General features: G+C 41.2%; 1 protein-coding gene across 1 annotated transcript; it reads right to left on the bottom strand.

Moving 5' to 3' along the window:
- Positions 1-78: 78 nt before the first annotated feature.
- Positions 79-15,678, bottom strand: LOC6496347. Its single transcript, XM_001960701.4, has 4 exons — positions 14,940-15,678; positions 1,092-2,244; positions 864-1,033; positions 79-801 (listed from the first exon to the last, which is right to left on the bottom strand). The coding sequence occupies exons 1-4, from the start codon at positions 15,144-15,146 to the stop codon at positions 685-687; spliced, it is 1,647 nt and encodes a 548-aa protein (XP_001960737.1). The 5' UTR covers positions 15,147-15,678; the 3' UTR covers positions 79-684.
- Between the last annotated feature and the right edge of the window lie 1,546 nt (positions 15,679-17,224).

The following is a 17,224-nucleotide window of genomic DNA, read 5'->3' as shown; positions in this document are numbered from 1 at the left end:
TGGGCAGAAGACTATAGATCTGGATGAATGTCCTTCGGAAGGAGCCTGAAAGATTCCAGAAATAAAACACATAGACTATTTTAGATGGGACGCTTTGTGGTGCGTCGGTAGAGCCGGTGGCGTTCTTTATGGTTTATATAATATATATATTATGTATGTATATGTATTCTAAATTATTCATTGTATAAACTAACAACATCATCAGTATCAGTATCAGTTAGTTAACTCAATGTGCAACAGCCAACGACAGCCGTACACCTCGTCGTGCTCGTCGAAAATACACATTTCCAATCGAAGATCATCCGAAAAAAAACTTGAAATAAAACTTATAGCCGATGTATAATGTATAATTAAAGAAATTGCAACCTGTCTGCTTAGTTGGTACTAGTTTTTAGTTGGTAGGTGGTGGTGGTGGTGGTGGTGTTTATGTGATTGATGCGCGAGTGTGGTTCATATGCGGTATGCGGTATGCGGTATGCGGTGTGTGGCAGGCGCTCCTTGTGTCCTCCTGGGCTTCGTTGAGCAACTAATTTAGTTCAGATAGCGAAAAACTTATCAAGGCGGTCTAACAAATTATTCAGATTACGAGCTGATATACATATATATAATATGTGTACGTAGTGGTGACTCCGATCCTCCTCCTCCTCCTTCTCTTCCTCCTCCGAATACCTCCCCTCCCCGAGGCTAGCCCTCGATCTGAGATCGCAGACGTGGTCGGGGCAGGTCGCCAAACACCGCCTCGCCATGGACACTCTTGGTCAGTGCCTGGATGCTGGCCGCTATATCGATGTTGTCCATACCCTGTAAGGATTAAAACCATTAGTGAGTCAGAGATCTAAGGGACGGTGTTCTGGGAATCTCACCTCCTCGCATCCCAACACAAAGTTATTGTTGTTGGCCGCGGCAGCTCGCTCGGCGAGCGGGGTGTTGGCTATCTCGATGGGCAGACTCCTGGCAAAGTTCATCATCTGCGACTGGGTCTGGGTGTGACGTGGTCGCCCAGGAATCGAGATCGAGCTGTCCAAGAGAGCATCTAAAGTGGACAGAGAGATGTTAAGAACCTTTCTCAAAAGTCAAGTCATGAATCTCACCTTCTGCCTCGTCGGCGGCTTCGATGTCGTCCAGATCGTTGCTCATGCTGTTCTCCTCCTCTGGTAGCCGCTGGAACTGTTGCTGCTGGTAGATAAAGCTGCGCTGGTAGCTGGGTAGCTGGGCCGTCGGTGTCGGCTCGTATTCCACATCCTCCAGATCGAACTGACAGTCGTCGCCGTCGTCGGCATCATGAGCCGATGGACTCATAACCGAGCCCGGGGTGACCAACTTCTGGGCGGGAGCACCGCCGGCCACCGTCTGCTGCTGTTGGCGGAAAGTGGGGCTGTTGCCGACGCTCATGGGCGTGGACTCGGGGGTGGCGGGCGGCGTATCGAATTGCGACAGCCTCCTCGTCACCGAGGCACTGGGCAGAGGTTGTTGTGGTTGTTGCTGTTGCTGCTGCTGCTGCTGCATGGGCTTCTGGTTGAGCGTCAGGAAGTTGGGAGGATGATTGAGGGTGGTGGTGGGCGTGGTGGGTCCAGACAACTCCCGTCTGCTGCTAATGGTGTTCCTGCGCCGGGCAGTGGCACTCTGCGGCTGATTTCCGGCCACCTCCAGTGCGGGCGGCATGCCGTGATCCAGCAGCTCCGAGGCCTGCTCGGGCATCTGTCGAATCCGGCGCAGCAGCATGTCACAGTCCTGGTCGGACTTCTCCCGGAAGCTGTTCAGCAACTGGAACTGATTGCGGGTATACCGTTCGATGCGCGCGTTCGTGTCCGCGATCTCCTCCTGCACCCTCGCCTGCTGCTGGGCCTGCACATTCAGAATCCTTTGCCACTTGGCGTCCAGGGGATTCCCCGACAACGAGCCGATGCTCAGGTTGGAGGCGGAGGCCGCTATTCCGTTCGTTGGTCCCGCTGGGACGGAGTCGCTCTCCTTATCGTCCATGATCAGAATCTCAAAGGTGTCCGAGAAGGACACTTTGGACTTGCGCTGGGCCAGTTCCTCGCTGTTGGTCAGCAGCGTGGAGTTGATGAGGTAGTGTGTGGGCGTGCCCGTCTCTGCCGTCAATCGCTTGGCGCACAGGACCGCGTTGCAGTTGATGCACAGACTGAGCTGCCAGCTGTGGCCGGCGGCGTCGAGGGTGAGGCCGAAGAGCAGTTCCCGCTGGTTGATGGCGACCACCGCGAGATCCTGAATGGGTCCAGAGGCCTGCAAATAAAAGATATAGAATGTTAATAACCTTTCAGACCGAACGGATTACCAAAGGCAATCAATCTGATAAGCCTTTCCCCCAGAGCCCACCGACACAGTCAATGCCAATGCCTGATAGCGGGGATTACCAATTTCCTCCATAAATATAGAGCCACCGGCGCAGGCCCCTTTCTTCGGTAGGAGTGACGAGTCAACAACCCCGCCAGCCACACAGTAGTTCAAGTGCAAATTTGTCAATTATGTTCGTTTCGAGTGCTGCACCCGATACAACTCCCGACTCCGACTTATCGGAGAACAAGAGGCCCGTGATGAACACGAAAGCAATAAACAATTAGTGCAATGGCAGAGTGCTGTTCTGCCAGACTACTCGATTTATTCCACCAGTCATGATGACATTTCTAGATCTCTAATGGGTATAGTCAGTTGTCTATAGATCTTAGATCTTAACATGCGAAGAGAGCAAGAGGACAACCTAATGGTGAACCCGACAACATGCCTTTGTTAGATGTTATGACATTGCAAGCATAATATCCATTGCAAGCATATTTTTAGATCTATAGTAAGTATAGTCAGTCTCCAATAGATATTAGATCTTAAAATCTAAAAAAAGATGGAAGAAATCAAACAGGTGACCCCGACAACACGACTCTGACTCTTCTAGATCTCTAAAGGGTATAGTTTATTGGAAACTAATAGATATTGAAAATTACTAGATGACTTTACTAGATCTCTAATGGTTATGGTAAGTTGTCTATAGATCTTAAATTTTAAAAAGCACAAAGAAAAGGTAGAACCCCAACTGGTGACCCCGACAACACCACTCTATTCCATATTATGACATTGCAAGCATAACATCTATATACCCCCCATTTTAATTTATCAATTTTGATATTCCCCCACACTTTCCATATTTATGCACAATAATTCCGGCATGTTTTGGATGGCAGCACGTGTTCGGGGCCTGACACAGGAGCGAAAAGCACTTTATATAGACGTGCTCGGCAAAATTCGACACTCGTATTCATATAACCCGGACGGATGGGCGGTAAACTAGCCACAGAAGTGGGGTGGGGGGCGGCAGGTGGAGAGAGACTGGACACAAGTGCACAGGCAAAACATACCTACACACACACGTAGATAAACAGAATTAAATTGAATTAACGTACGAACTGCAAACGTCAACTGAAATCAAATGACAATGTTGCCCGCCGTCAGCTAAACACTTCATGAGCTCCTGGATTGCATGGCATCATCGTTACAGTGGTGATTCTATAGGGTAACAGCTATATATATAAATATTATATATAAATATTTAAAAACAATATTACAAATTTCACTAGAAATGAAAACAAATGCTATTCAAGACGCTTAGAACTCTAACATCCTAGTCCATCTTTTATATTTCTTTACTGGATTAGTAAAGCACTGTTTTGTCTTAGAGAATCTCTACTGTACTGCCTCCTATCACCATCAGGTGCAATTGTATGCATAAACTATCCACATTTCTATGTAAATTCCTTCCCAACCATTACAATTTTGTTATTCAAGCTTCTGCAGATTTCAATTTCCGGCATTGTTACTTATTTATTTTATTTCCATTTTATGTCCATTTTGGAATAAAAAAGAAACAACATGTTGTTGTTTTGTCACACCCACAAACCCACTCGAAAAATATATTGTTTTCAATGCAAATTCCAAACTTGTTTACCGGCCCCAGTGCGGTAATATCTAATCAGCCTCGGCAATAATTAAATGAATGTAACCAAACAGTACTATACATACCTAGTACTTCTTCTATATTTGTGAGAATAATACAAATGCATTGTTGACAAGTGTTTTGGCATTTTGGGGCTTGTTTTTCTGGCCGTCTCAAGCGCATAAATATATTTATGGACTGCACTTTTTTGTATTTTAATGGCTGTTTTGGTGGCTCTCTGTTCTTACCCCTTAATCGAGGTTTCTACAGGGTATATCTGATTATGATTAATCATTATTTGGCTTTATAGATTTCTAATTTTATCTTTTGAGGCAATTAAGATAACAATATTTTTCCATTCAGATTAAAATAAAAGCAACTATTGATTGTGATAAGAAAAGTAGGTTAGATAATGGAGCTTTACTTTTTATAGAAACTTAAACTTAATCACAGTTTTTATGACCCAAGGGGGCTGGACAACATCCTGTATCTGAGTTCCTAGCCTCGCTCTCAGTGTCATTGACTCTTCTGCTGCAATATGCCAGCAATTGAAGTCCGTCTGTCTGTCGTCAGTTGCTTAATTAACCCAACAACTCTGCTACTCTGCCACTCTGCCTCTCGCAGTTCGAATTATCAGTTTGTTGCTTAATTGAAATTAAATGTCGCTGTACTGCCGGCTCTACTGCTGTCCTGGTAATTATGCTGTGGCGCCACCTAGTGCCCGGTAGCCAGTAGCTCAGTTGCCCAATTAAATAACCGTTTACGTTCGACTTTGACGTATGAGCGTTTATTTTATGGCCAGACCGGCATTTGATTAATTGTAATCGCGTCTTCTGCTGCTGGTCAGCAAAAAAACAAAAACGAAAACAAATAATAAATAAAACATGGCGTGTTCTTGTCGGATGAGCCGCAGAATCGGACAGAATCGCTGGAGGAAACGCGCCGAGGAGCACGTAACTTTCAAAAGCACGCTCTTGGCATATCGGAAATCAATATAAATCGGTTTAATTGAAGTCTGAGATCGAAATAATGTATGCAATTTAAAGGGAAGCAATTGTCTCAACTGTCAAGAGATCCCTAAAGGTGCAACCTCTAATTTATCTTGTTCTCTAGCACTTCATAGAATCTAAATATCTTCTAGATAGGAAGTACCAGAGTGACTGCTTAGTTATGCTTTAAAGCTAATCACTTTTGCTCTAATCATAAAACTGTTGCGCACTTGACTTGGCCCGGGGACTGCTTTAATTTGATTTGTTTTCTGTCTGGGATGGCTGGCTCTGACTAACTTTTGCCTGAAAACCATTGAAATTCATATCACAGTGTCTGGCAATGCAGATCCCTCGCGAAAAGGCTTACGCAACCAGAACGATTCCCATTAAACAAATACAACAAAACAAGAAAACAAAACAACTTTGGAGCCCTGAATGTGTGTAATAATTTTTCGCATTTTGCACATTGCTGCATAATTAATCTGTTGTTGTGCGGGTCGTGCGGGCCATCTAGTACACTATAATGTGGTGTGGTGTGGTGGTGTAGTGTAATTGATTGCCCGGCATTAATTAAGCTGCTGGCTCGACACTTGATGTGTCTAATGGATCTACTTAGGGTCTCCCCCCATCCCATTCCTCCCCTGACTCGTCAAATGCAAAGCATTTCAATTCGACTTGCCATAGACTGGGGTCTGGGGAAAGCAACTCAAAAACAAACAAATCAAACTGTGACCACTGCTAGCACCTCACTCTCATTCAAAACAATGTTTTATTTTAATAATTTAACCCCGAAATAACAAGAGAATATTTATAGACCACTGCCAAATCTTATCTCTGCCTAGAACCTTTTTTGAAATCCAGTATTTTCATAAAAGGCCTCTTGCTATTCGTATATCTTTGGTGTCACTGATCCGATTCTTGAACGGAATATCTTTACGGATTTGTGAAACGATTCCCCATCAATCTACCTCAAAACTTTGAAACTACATTTTTCATCCATTTTTATTGAATTTTTTAAGAGGGCCTTCAAAATTCAGATCTTTCCTACATTCCACATTGCAATGGCTATATCTTTGCGAACAATGATCCGATTCTTGAACGGAATACCTCTATCGATTTGTAGAACGATTCTCCACAAATCTGCATCAAAATCTCCAACTTTAATTTTTATGCATATTTTTCAAATTTTTCAGGAGCACCCCCTTTCAAAACACAGGATTTCCCTTCATACCACATTACGATGTCCATATCTTTGTCGATAGTTATCCGATCTTTGAAAGAAATACCTTTATCGATTTGTAGGACGATTCCCCACGAATCTAAATCTCGCATCTAAATCTTGACACAAAATTTTTCATCCATATTTTTCAAATTTTTCTGGGGTCCAAAATCCAGGATTTTCGTCCTCCTGATGTCCTCCTTACGATGTCCATATCTTGGACAATACTGATTCGATTCTTAAAAAGAATACCTCTATCGATTTATAGGACCATTCCCTATTAATCTGCATCCAAATCTTGACACAAAATTTTTCATCCATATTTTTCAAATTTTTCTAGGGTAACCCCCTTCCAAACTTATGTACATATTTTCGTATATGGCCCCTTTCGATGTCCATATCTTGGCTTAGACTGACCCGATCAAGAACGAACTCAAGAACGAATTCCCCACCAAACTGCCTCTTTCGCTAAAGTACCAAATATCATGATTGGAAAACACTTTATAGTAAGTTTCAAAAATGAACTTTAATTTGATAATTACCAATCAATCAGGCCATCAATCATCCGAGGCAGGCACACCTTTCCCGAAAAGTAGATGAAAATAAAAAAAAGAAATAGAAACAAATTCATCCGCTCGATTGACGCATTTTCCTTTGTTTTGTTTTCCATTTCTATTTCTATTTTCATTGGATTTTACTTTTTTTTATAGCCTTTGAGATAAGTTGTCTTGTTTCGATTCATTTCAATTCATTTTATTTCATCGGCAGAAAGCCGAAACTGAGCCAAAAAGAAAATAAGTTGTAAACAAATCAACTGGCAAAAGAAACTACGAAATAATCTTTTATAGATTCGGTGGGCAGACCGTCTCCCCCCCTTAAAAAGGGGGGCTCTGGGGCTCACTTTGGGGTGCGACTTGGTTCGCGGCTCGCTGCTCACGAATAATACAAAATAATACTCTTCTTTCGCCTCTTTAGTATTATTATTTTTATTTATTTTTTTGTTTTTTCTATTTTTTTTTTTTTTTTTTTTGTTGAAAAAAAAGCAAACACATTTCGCTCAGATACGTCGCCGTCGTGGGCCATTATCATAAACAACTTTAGACAGCTGGGGACACACGCGCGTTTGGGGCGTTTTCGCTCTTCGGATTACGAATTGGCAATTTTTTATGGTCTGGCCCGGCTCTATTCTCTATTCTCTGCTTTTGGAGCTTTTTTTTTTTTGAAAAATTTCCACTGGTAGTGGATAGTTTTTGGGGTCTGGCCAGTCTGGCCATCCGGTCTTTTGGCGGTTCCTGGGTTCTGTCCAGGTGATTCACTCTCAAGGTCTGAGCCCGGCTTAGTGCCCCATTAACTCTTAAGTCTAATTAATAGCTTGTTTGAATAATATTTCATTTTAGCAGCACGTGTATTACAAAATTAATTGTTTTCAAATTAACTTTCTAAAATGGGATTTGCTTTTTTATTTTTTTTTTTATTATTATTTGTTATGCCCTCCCCCCCTTTTTGCACTCAACCAATAAAATGTTGCCCTTATCTGTGAAAAACAAAAAAAAGAAAAGAGGGAAAATAATAAAAAGAGCGTATCATTCAATGTCGTTTGAAAACAAAATCTGATAAGAGCCCCCCAGACCCAGAACCCAAACAAGTCGAATCGAGTCTAGCCAGTAGAAGAGCCCCCATAGACCTATAGACCCCTCTAGAAATGCAATTGGGAGCAGCCAGAAAGAGATAGAACGAGAAAGCTTTGGGAAACGTGCACACGTGTGCTCCCCGGCGGGTTTAGATTAGGAATTTATTAAATACATAGGAATGTACTACACTACAAAAATATTATTTAAAAAAAAAAAATAAAAACTAAAATATTATAACAAAAAATAAGCAAATATTTATATTTCTGTATTATTATATTATTTATTTTAATATTTAATTTTGTTTATAACTCCCATCTCTATTTCTCTCTGTGTATAACAGTAAATTAAGCGCAACAATGTTTGCCTGCCGGCAGTCTCTATAAAAGGAGTGGGGAGCGAGGCGGAAAAAAAAGGGGGTAGAGGGATGGGGGATAAGGTGGGGTGTGCCGGTGTTATCTAAAAACTTTGACAAACAAATTTTCGTTGCCGTGTATTTGGTTTGCACAGCTCACAGCCCAGAGCTCACAGCCCACAGCCCAGAGCTCCACAGCCGGCAACAACTCAAATTTAATAAACAAACAGCAAAGATGGCGGCATTCTCTCGGGCCTGCCCAACGTCTGCTGTTAATTGTTAGTTTACTTGCTTCATACACACACACACACACACACACACACACAGACACTCGCACACACCACGGGCCGTATAAATAATAATATAAATATATGCCCATATACACATGCCAACTTGAATAATGAGATCATCTGAACCAAGGGACCCCAAAAGCAAGACTTGCGACTATTTCTGGTAGCTCCACAAACCATACACATGATAAGAAGTGATTGCTCGGGAGAGCTTCGACTATTTATAGCCTTTAATTGGTAACAAATTTTGAATAAAAGAAAATCAAATAGAACAGTGTTTGATAAGGTCAGAGGTGACTAGCTTTCTAGGGCTACAAAGGGAGTGCATGCTAGAACATGTTAGATCAAGCTATTTCTTGCTCCCTTTTGCATTTCACCTTTTTTCTTACAAAGAGAGTGCATGCTGGAACATGTTGGAACATGTTATTTCTTGCAGTGCACTCTTTAATATTGTCACTCCTTTTTGCATTTCAAAGGGAGGTGCATCTATCATGTTTCGACATGTCAGAACATGTTAAAAGTATACTATTTCGTGCAGTGCAATCTTTATTTTTTCACTCCCAATTGCATTTCACATTTTTGCTTACAAAGGCAGTGCATTTTTCATCTTACAACATGCCAGAACATGCTGTAACGTGTTAGAAACATGCCTTTTCTTGCAGTGCACTCTATAATTTTTCAATCCTATTTGCATATCACATTTAGACGCTTTCCGTCCTCTTGTTTCGTGTTTATCCAAAGCAAACAAATCTGTGACCGCACATTTGACACAGTTTTTGTTATTTATTTATTTTTCGCCTGGCGTTTCATTTCTGCTTTGCTGAATTGTGTTATGTGCCACTGTGAAAAAAAAACAGAGAAAAAAAAAGAAATATTTATGCCCAGGCATCATAATTGGGGGGTAGCGAAGAAATTAACCCCTCACCTGAACAAATCACGCAACGAAAACGTGAGCCACCACTACCGTTAGCTAGCTAGCACCACTAGCACCACCTCACCCCCCTTTTGCACCATTAGTTGCATACGCAAAATAAAATATATTCGCTATAGTTGTTGGGATATTTCGAAAAATACCAGCTAGCCAAGAAGAGGTGATTATTTTTAGTCGGGGCGGGCGGGGGCGAGCGGTTTCTCAATTCAAGAATTTATAGTTTTGTTTACACGAGAGTGAGGAGGGAGGAGTGAGGAGTGAGTGAGTGGCGGCCTAAAGGTTAAGAGTTTGGCCCGAAGATTGGTGGCTTTTTATCACCGCTGGTACGCTGGTAGTTCGACAGTTGCCGCCTCCAAGGTTATATTGGTTAAAGATTAACATTGGTTTTCAATTAACCGGCACACGCGTTCCGATCGACCAGTGTCCATTAACTTCCCCCTACTGGGATTCCATGACCTTGGTGGCTCCGTGATGACTTGCAGGCTCCTGCTGTCTGAACTTGCTTTATATTCAATTTAAATTGAAGAAGTCGAACTCTTATCTCAAATATTACTCATTTAGAAAACAAATTTAATCAGCAGACTCTTGTTTGTTTCCATTTTTGTTACCTAAACTACAATTAAGCTCTCGTAGTCTCAATTGCGATAAAATAATGATTTTTTATTCCCACTCTAGACCGTCGACTGCCGACTAGCGACTAGCGACCCAGGCTACTTATCATTCTCTTACTATAATTGTGCTGCCCTCACCCCACATTCACGATTCACAGACTTTACATTTGATAATGGCTATTTTTAGAGCCAACAAATGTTGGCACACTGCAGCCGCGCCTTACACTCCCCCCACACCACACACCACATATAACTTGCATATAACTGATTAATAGCTCGTGTTTTGATTTCAGAGTCGTTGGATTGGAAAAAGGGTTTTCGGTTTCATAACTGGGCTGCTGCTGCTTCATAACTGGGCTAAAAATAAAAATGGACATTAGCATATGAATGCAGCTGTCGCTCATTGTGTTCATCCACTAACCATACAACATATAGACTTCTCATTTCATACAACGAAAATGGACGCAAAAATTTCTTGCGACAGGCCCCCGGAGGCCCCAGAGAGAATCTTACTCTCATTCTTACGCTCATTTTTACGCTCATAATCTCATTTAACTTTTTTGGTTGTTCAGTCGCAGAGAGGCGCATCATCAAGAAGGTTCTTCTGCGGTTTAACCGATCTTTATATGTATGCGTGCTCACACATTCACACACACGGTTTCATGGGTGCGTTGGATTTCGTTTTGAAACCAGCTAAAATTTTTGATTTTGTAACTTTACAGGCATGCTACCCTAAGAAAATTGGGATATACATTATACGCTAATGATGAAAAAAATATGTTTTATATATTAATATTTCAACCTATATTTTATATTTGTTATGGAATACGATTAAGTGGTAGCTGTAAAATGTTTTTCATATGTATATATATGCATATGTCAACGAATGCATTAAAATTTATATATTAAGGTAGAAACAGGGTATATTTCAGTCGATTGCTTTTAAGTTGTTGTAGTTCTGCCAGCGGATGGTGTTCCATACCCTTCTGATAGATGATTTTTGTGGAGTGAGAATAAACAAAAACAGCTGATTTTTTGTTTCCGTGGGCATCAGTAGGGTATGCAAGAACCATCCGTTTGAAAATAACAACAGTGAAATTTGGGTTTTAAATAAAAGCGACTGAAAGATACCCTGTTTCTATCTAAGTACAATGATTTTTAATTGTTCGTAAATATATAAATACCTAATTTCGTAAATATATATGTGAAGCATTTTACTGCTGCCATCTAATCGTATTCCTAAATATGTATAAAAAGCATGATATATAAAAATATATAATATAAAATATAATAAAATTTTTTCACAGGTATATAATAATGATAACTCCCATTTTCTTAGGGTAGCATGCCTGTAAAGTTACAAAAATCAAAAATTTTAGCTGGTTTCAAAACGAAATCCAACGCACACATGAAACCGTGTGTGTGAATGTGTGAGCACGCATACATATAAAGATCGGTTAAACCGCAGAAGAACCTTCTTGATGATGCGCCTCTCTGCGACTGAACAACCAAAAAAGTTAAATGAGATTATGAGCGTAAAAATGAGCGTAAGAATGAGAGTAAGATTCTCTCTGGGGCCTCCGGGGGCCTGTCGCAAGAAATTTTTGCGTCCATTTTCGTTGTATGAAATGAGAAGTCTATATGTTGTATGGTTAGTGGTTCATCAAACCAGTTTGGTTGTTTGCTTGGCCTTTTAATTAACTGATTTTCACAGGTGATCCGGCCAGAATCTTTTACAAATGGGAAGCAACAGGCCCTTGGCTAATCGAAACTAAAGCAATTTCCAAAAACAAATCAGACAGACAGACGGCCCTCTGACGACAGCAAGACTGACGGCGATCGTGCGGTATATAGTACTTGTTTGTACTATATATTGAAGTGATAGGTAGGTGTATCTGTGTCGCAGCGTTTTACCGTTTGATAACCTAGAAAAGAAGACTAGAGGTGTGTGTGTGTGTGTGCGCTGGACAATCGAAAATTGATAAGCGATGTGCGTGCAAACAGAGTGATTGTTTCTCACCACTAGCAGGAGATTCCGCAGATGACCCATCCCTAATGGAATGAGAGGGCTAGGATATCCCAAAGCTATCCCTTCCCTAATCGAATGACATCCCAAGATATTGTATCTATCAATCTCTTTTTAAGATTGTTTACAAAATAGTCTCAATGTCATGTAAAATTTTAACTTTTTGTTATTTTTGTTATCATTTTCAGCCTTGTAATAGTTCATCACAGCTTCGGCCCAAAGTTGAAACAAACTTGTATGCATAAAGTCATAATTTAGGCATTCGGGGGCCTACGCAGAGAGAGAGTGGGGGTAGTGGCCTGTCAACCGGCCCATCAAGTGGGCCAAAAACTGAAAAACAAACCACTTTGCTCTGCACCGAGAAAAATATCACCCATTGAGGTCCATTAGGAAATGACAATATTACGGGCCATTGGGCGGAATAAAAAATGAATAGAAATATTTAATATAATTAATTGATATTAGGAACAGAAAATGGAATTTCATTTCAAGATAAATGCCGAAGCATGGGCCCCCTCCCTTGGCCTCCCTTTGGCGCCCAGTTCAGAAGACCCCCTTCTTGGTCTTTCTCTCTTCCCGGACTCCAATTTACGGCGGGTCCAGTCGTCCCCGGCCGGTCGCATTTGGAAATCTCGAAAACTTGTTTATCCAACACACACTCTCCAACACACACACACCAGAGATGGGGGGGAAAAAAAATTTATAAACAAGTTTTTTGTTTTGTATTTCGGCTGTTGTTGTTCTTCCTCTGCCGCTGCTTCGGCCGCCCCGCCCCCTGTTGAGCGCCCACTCTTTGGCTGCTCTTTGTGCTTTTTACTTCTTGCTTGCTTGTGTTTTGTCGCTGGTTTCGTAATTTATTCTAAAAGCGTTCCGTTTTGGCTCTATATAGAGAGAATATATACGAAAACACAAGCCTCCCATATATACATATTTATACTTGCGGGATATGTGCCATGATGTGATGTGAGTATTTGAATAAAAGGCATAGAGAGGGTATCTAGAGGGTATCTAAGAGGGAGTATCTGTGAGATACTTTTTAGGGGAGAGACAGTTTAAAGGGGGTTTCCAGGAGGGCTATCTTTTAATTACTACTCTGTCTGAAATAAATAATAAAATATAAAATAAGATAACTTAATTTTAAGAGAATCTTATAGTCGTTAGTGGACTCTTCTTTACTTTTTGCCTTTTCTTTTGTTTTGAGCTTTGAATTATTCAAAATAACACTTTTGGTCTATTTGTCCGAGTTGTTGTTGTTGTTGCCGTACGCCTCAGCGCTTTTGAAGTGGGTGCAACACAAAGCAACAAAAAACAACAACAACTGGCAGCAATATCTGATGATCTCGAAACCGCAGCAGCAGCAGCGCCAACAGAAACAATACTGCCTTTATTGAACAATTCAATTTTGCATTACAACTCGGGCCACTCGGGTTACGAGCTTGCGGTGCAGGGGCACTCTGATAAGCAATTGTTTTTAAAAAAATAAAAATAAAAACTAAAAAAATTAAAACTAAAAAGGGAACTCTCATGAACCTTGTCCTCTCAGTAGTCCCTCTCAAACTGTGGCTTACCATCACCAGTTGCTCTCAAAGTGTGACAAGTGCTGTCGCCGAAGAAGGTGAAAAGGAGAGAGAGAGAGAGAGAAGAGAGAACCAAGAGAAAAGTGGGGATAAGAGATTTAACCTTGAAAACGGTGGACAAGAGACACGGCGATGACGCAGAGATTCTGTCTCGGATGGAAGGCATCTCCAACTACAATTAGATAAAGGTGTGCCTCCTCAAAGCAAACAAACAATTTTAATTTATTTGTAATAATTATAATAATCCAATAAAATCATTATCTACAAATTGGAGTTAATGAGAGTAAACAAGTTGTTTGCTCGCTAACATAAACACCAAATAATCATCATATTTATTTAAACTAAAGTAAATAGAGGCTTGTTTTGTGGTAGATTGAAGTGCAAATAAATAAAATAATACATTTTTTTATTGCACAGTTGTAGATAATGGCATGGAAATTGTATCTAATAGATAATATCTCATATCTTTCTCTGAAAAACCCACAAAAATAAAGAGATCTTGACTAAATAGTTCTAGGCGAAAGGTGGCCTCAAAAAAAGTCAGAATTCCCCAACTTCTGAGTGCCTAAATGAGGAAACTGACTCGGATTAACCCCTGAGAGGCCGGGCCCACCCTTTTGCGTAAAAAAAAAACTGAAAATTTCAGTAGGAAATTATGCAAATTATTTACAACCGAGGGCGTAGCAAATGAAAATGAAAAGCAAAAGCGCATAAATCATAAAAAAAAACAACAAAAACGCTAAAAAACAGGCCGAAATAAAGTAAAGTAAAACAGAAGCTGACGCAGGGACCTAAAAATACCGGCGATCAGGTTGGAAAGTCAGAAAAAGAGAGTGCCGGCAGAGAGCGGAACAGGCAGGCGACCAGGAGCGGTTGTTGAACAGGTGCGGGAGGGGCTCCCAGAACAAAAGGGAGATGCCGAGGAGCCAGAAATGCACTTGGTCGGTCAGGCCAAAAATAAACCAAAATGTGAGACGCAAAAAGGGATTGTTCCCAAGCGAGTGGATGACCCTATTTTCCGGCCATTCCCTATATCCCTCCATCCCTTTCCAGCCCATTTCCCGATTCCAGGCCCCTAGGGCCCTAGGCCTACCCTATGTTGCTGTGTATGTGTGAGTGTGTGTGCGTGCCTTGGGAATTTGTGTGTGTACAGTGGGCACTTTTTCGAATGCCAGGACTTTAGCGCGAGCATAGGCCTGTTTTTATGCTGCGCTGTTCTACCCCCCAATCAATACTGGAACTGGCGCAGGCAGCCCTTCCTCTCTCTCTCTCTCTCGCTGGCTGGCACACCAACATACATAGTCTCTATATATATATATATAGAAGATAACCCATAATCGCGAAAAAGCTATAGTAGCGACTAAACTTACCCGCTTAAAAAAGTCCATGAACTGGTTGTAGAATTTGAAATCGCGGGGAAACCTCTGCTGGAACACCTGCGACAGCAGGACTGGGATGGGCACCTCTCCGCCGACCGGGTTCCGGTCCGGGTTACCGGTAGCTGCTCCATCCTCACCACGCAGCTGCGATTTTGTGCAGGAGGCAACAAAATTCGAGCATTTGCACGAGATCAACATGGTTTTCTGTTGTTATTGCCGGGTGCTGATAACGGTAATTGCCTGATAACTTTTATTTATTAATATTTCTTCTATTTTTTCACTTCACACACTCGCGGGCTTCTTCTTCTTCCTCAATAACAACAAAAACTAAAGCAACAAGGACACTAATTTGAAGGGATATAACCGTTAACCGTTGTTTTATCTTTTAAAGAATATCTTTGATTTTTGCCGCACAATCCCCAAACTTAACGAGTTTTTCTCATTCCGATTCTAATGCCTCCCTTGTTTGTAATTCTGGTAAGCTGGTAAGCGTTTTTTGAATTTGGTTTTTGTAAGCGGGAGTTCTGCGGCTTCGTTGTTTGTAAATATATATCTCAAAAGTCGGACCACCACACTCAGCGTTCTCACAAATCACCGCCTGCTAAGTTGTGTAATGTAATTGTAATGGAGCGGTCTGAAAAATATCAACCGCCGCGGTGCTGTTCGGTGCTCGTCGTGTCGTGTTTTTGTTTGTTCGGATTTAGGGATGCCGAAAATATATATTTATATTCGTAATACATTTCGCTATCCATTGGTCACACTATTTGACTATCGATATTTTAGACTATCGATTGTTTCGGTACATCACTAAATCGGAAACGGAAATATATTTGAATTTAAATTTAAAATTTAATTTTAATATAACATATTGTTACTTAAAATAAACAACTGGAAATGCTGTTCCCATCTGATATTTTTAAACTTTTAAAATATTTGCGGCTTGTTTAATCGTTATTGTGAAAGTATCTTAGTATTTCCTATGGTGTGATTATTGGGGTTTTAAGTTCAGGATTTCTAAGCTTAGATTTTAATAACGTGATTTATTAATTTCAATGTTTACTATGTATTGCTTATATTTGTTTGATTTTAATTTGAATAAATCGATTTATCTGAGCTGCCAGATCAAAACGAACCACATACATGAACCATGGTTGGGAACTTTGCTAATGATGTAACAAGTTTTTAAATATTAATAGCTTTTAAAAAGCCTTTTATTAAAATATTCTAAATTATGAATGCATTTCTTTAGTTGCTTACGATATTATTAGATTGTATTTTAGTTATAAATATAACTGGAATTGCAAAAAAAAAAAATAAAATAAGGTCTAAGTTACATGTTACTTAAATTTGTTTTTCAACTCCTTGAACAATTTTTAAACTCCTCGAAAAAGCAATTCCCCAGATGCAAGGCAAAAAGATGCAAAATCCTTGCAATCCTGCAACTACTCCTATACACCTGCAACGGCTTGATTAAATTTGAATTTAAATATGCATGCAACAGCTAGGAAGTGCGGCCGAAGCCGCGCCGAGTTGTTGGGGCGAGAAATCATAAAGTTGGCCACGTGCTGAGGGCTAATAGAGCGGGCCGACACCCCCTCGACCGTACTTTTTGGTATTGTGGGGCATAAATTATGCGCGAGTGGAGCGGCGGCCCTGCGGTCGCCCGTCAAATTTGGCACCTGGCGGTGGCGGTCGAAGGTTGCCCTTCTGAGAGGACGGGGTGGGGGTGAGCCGGGCCCTGCTCTATATCGGCGTACGGTGTTAGCCATGTAAACATGTAAGCCGTTTGGGTTCGCCGTGTAATTGAAATTGCGCGGCGTACGCGGCATTAAGTCATAAAAGCAACAACTACTGGCCGCAACTATACCACTTTTCTGCCAACAACAAGAGCAACCAGTTTGTCACACTCTGAGGCCAGGCACGTACTCGCCAAGAGGTCAAAACGCACCACTCTGGACATGATAAAGCCGCCAGCAAATTGTGAAACTTGTCCGTTTTCTGTCCATCATCATCATCTTTGGAGCTGGAGCTGGAGCTGGAGCGGGAGCCCAGTGGCCACTACCCCACTACTACTGTATGGGTCATAAAAGAAGCGTACTTAGAACAAGTTAACACAGAAACCGAACAAAAAAAGTACGGCCTGTACGGGTAACAAAAATTTAATTAAGGTCTTTCTGGATTTGGTTTCTGGGGAAACTGGAGATTCTACTCAAAGGGGCCAAGAACAGCATCTGATTGTGTAATACAACGAAAAAACGTAAAGAACGTTGACTTTA

Source organism: Drosophila ananassae, chromosome 3L (genome assembly GCF_017639315.1).
Source record: "Drosophila ananassae strain 14024-0371.13 chromosome 3L, ASM1763931v2, whole genome shotgun sequence".
Lineage (NCBI taxonomy): Eukaryota > Metazoa > Arthropoda > Insecta > Diptera > Drosophilidae > Drosophila > Drosophila ananassae.
This window is presented reverse-complemented; position numbering and strand designations above follow the sequence as displayed.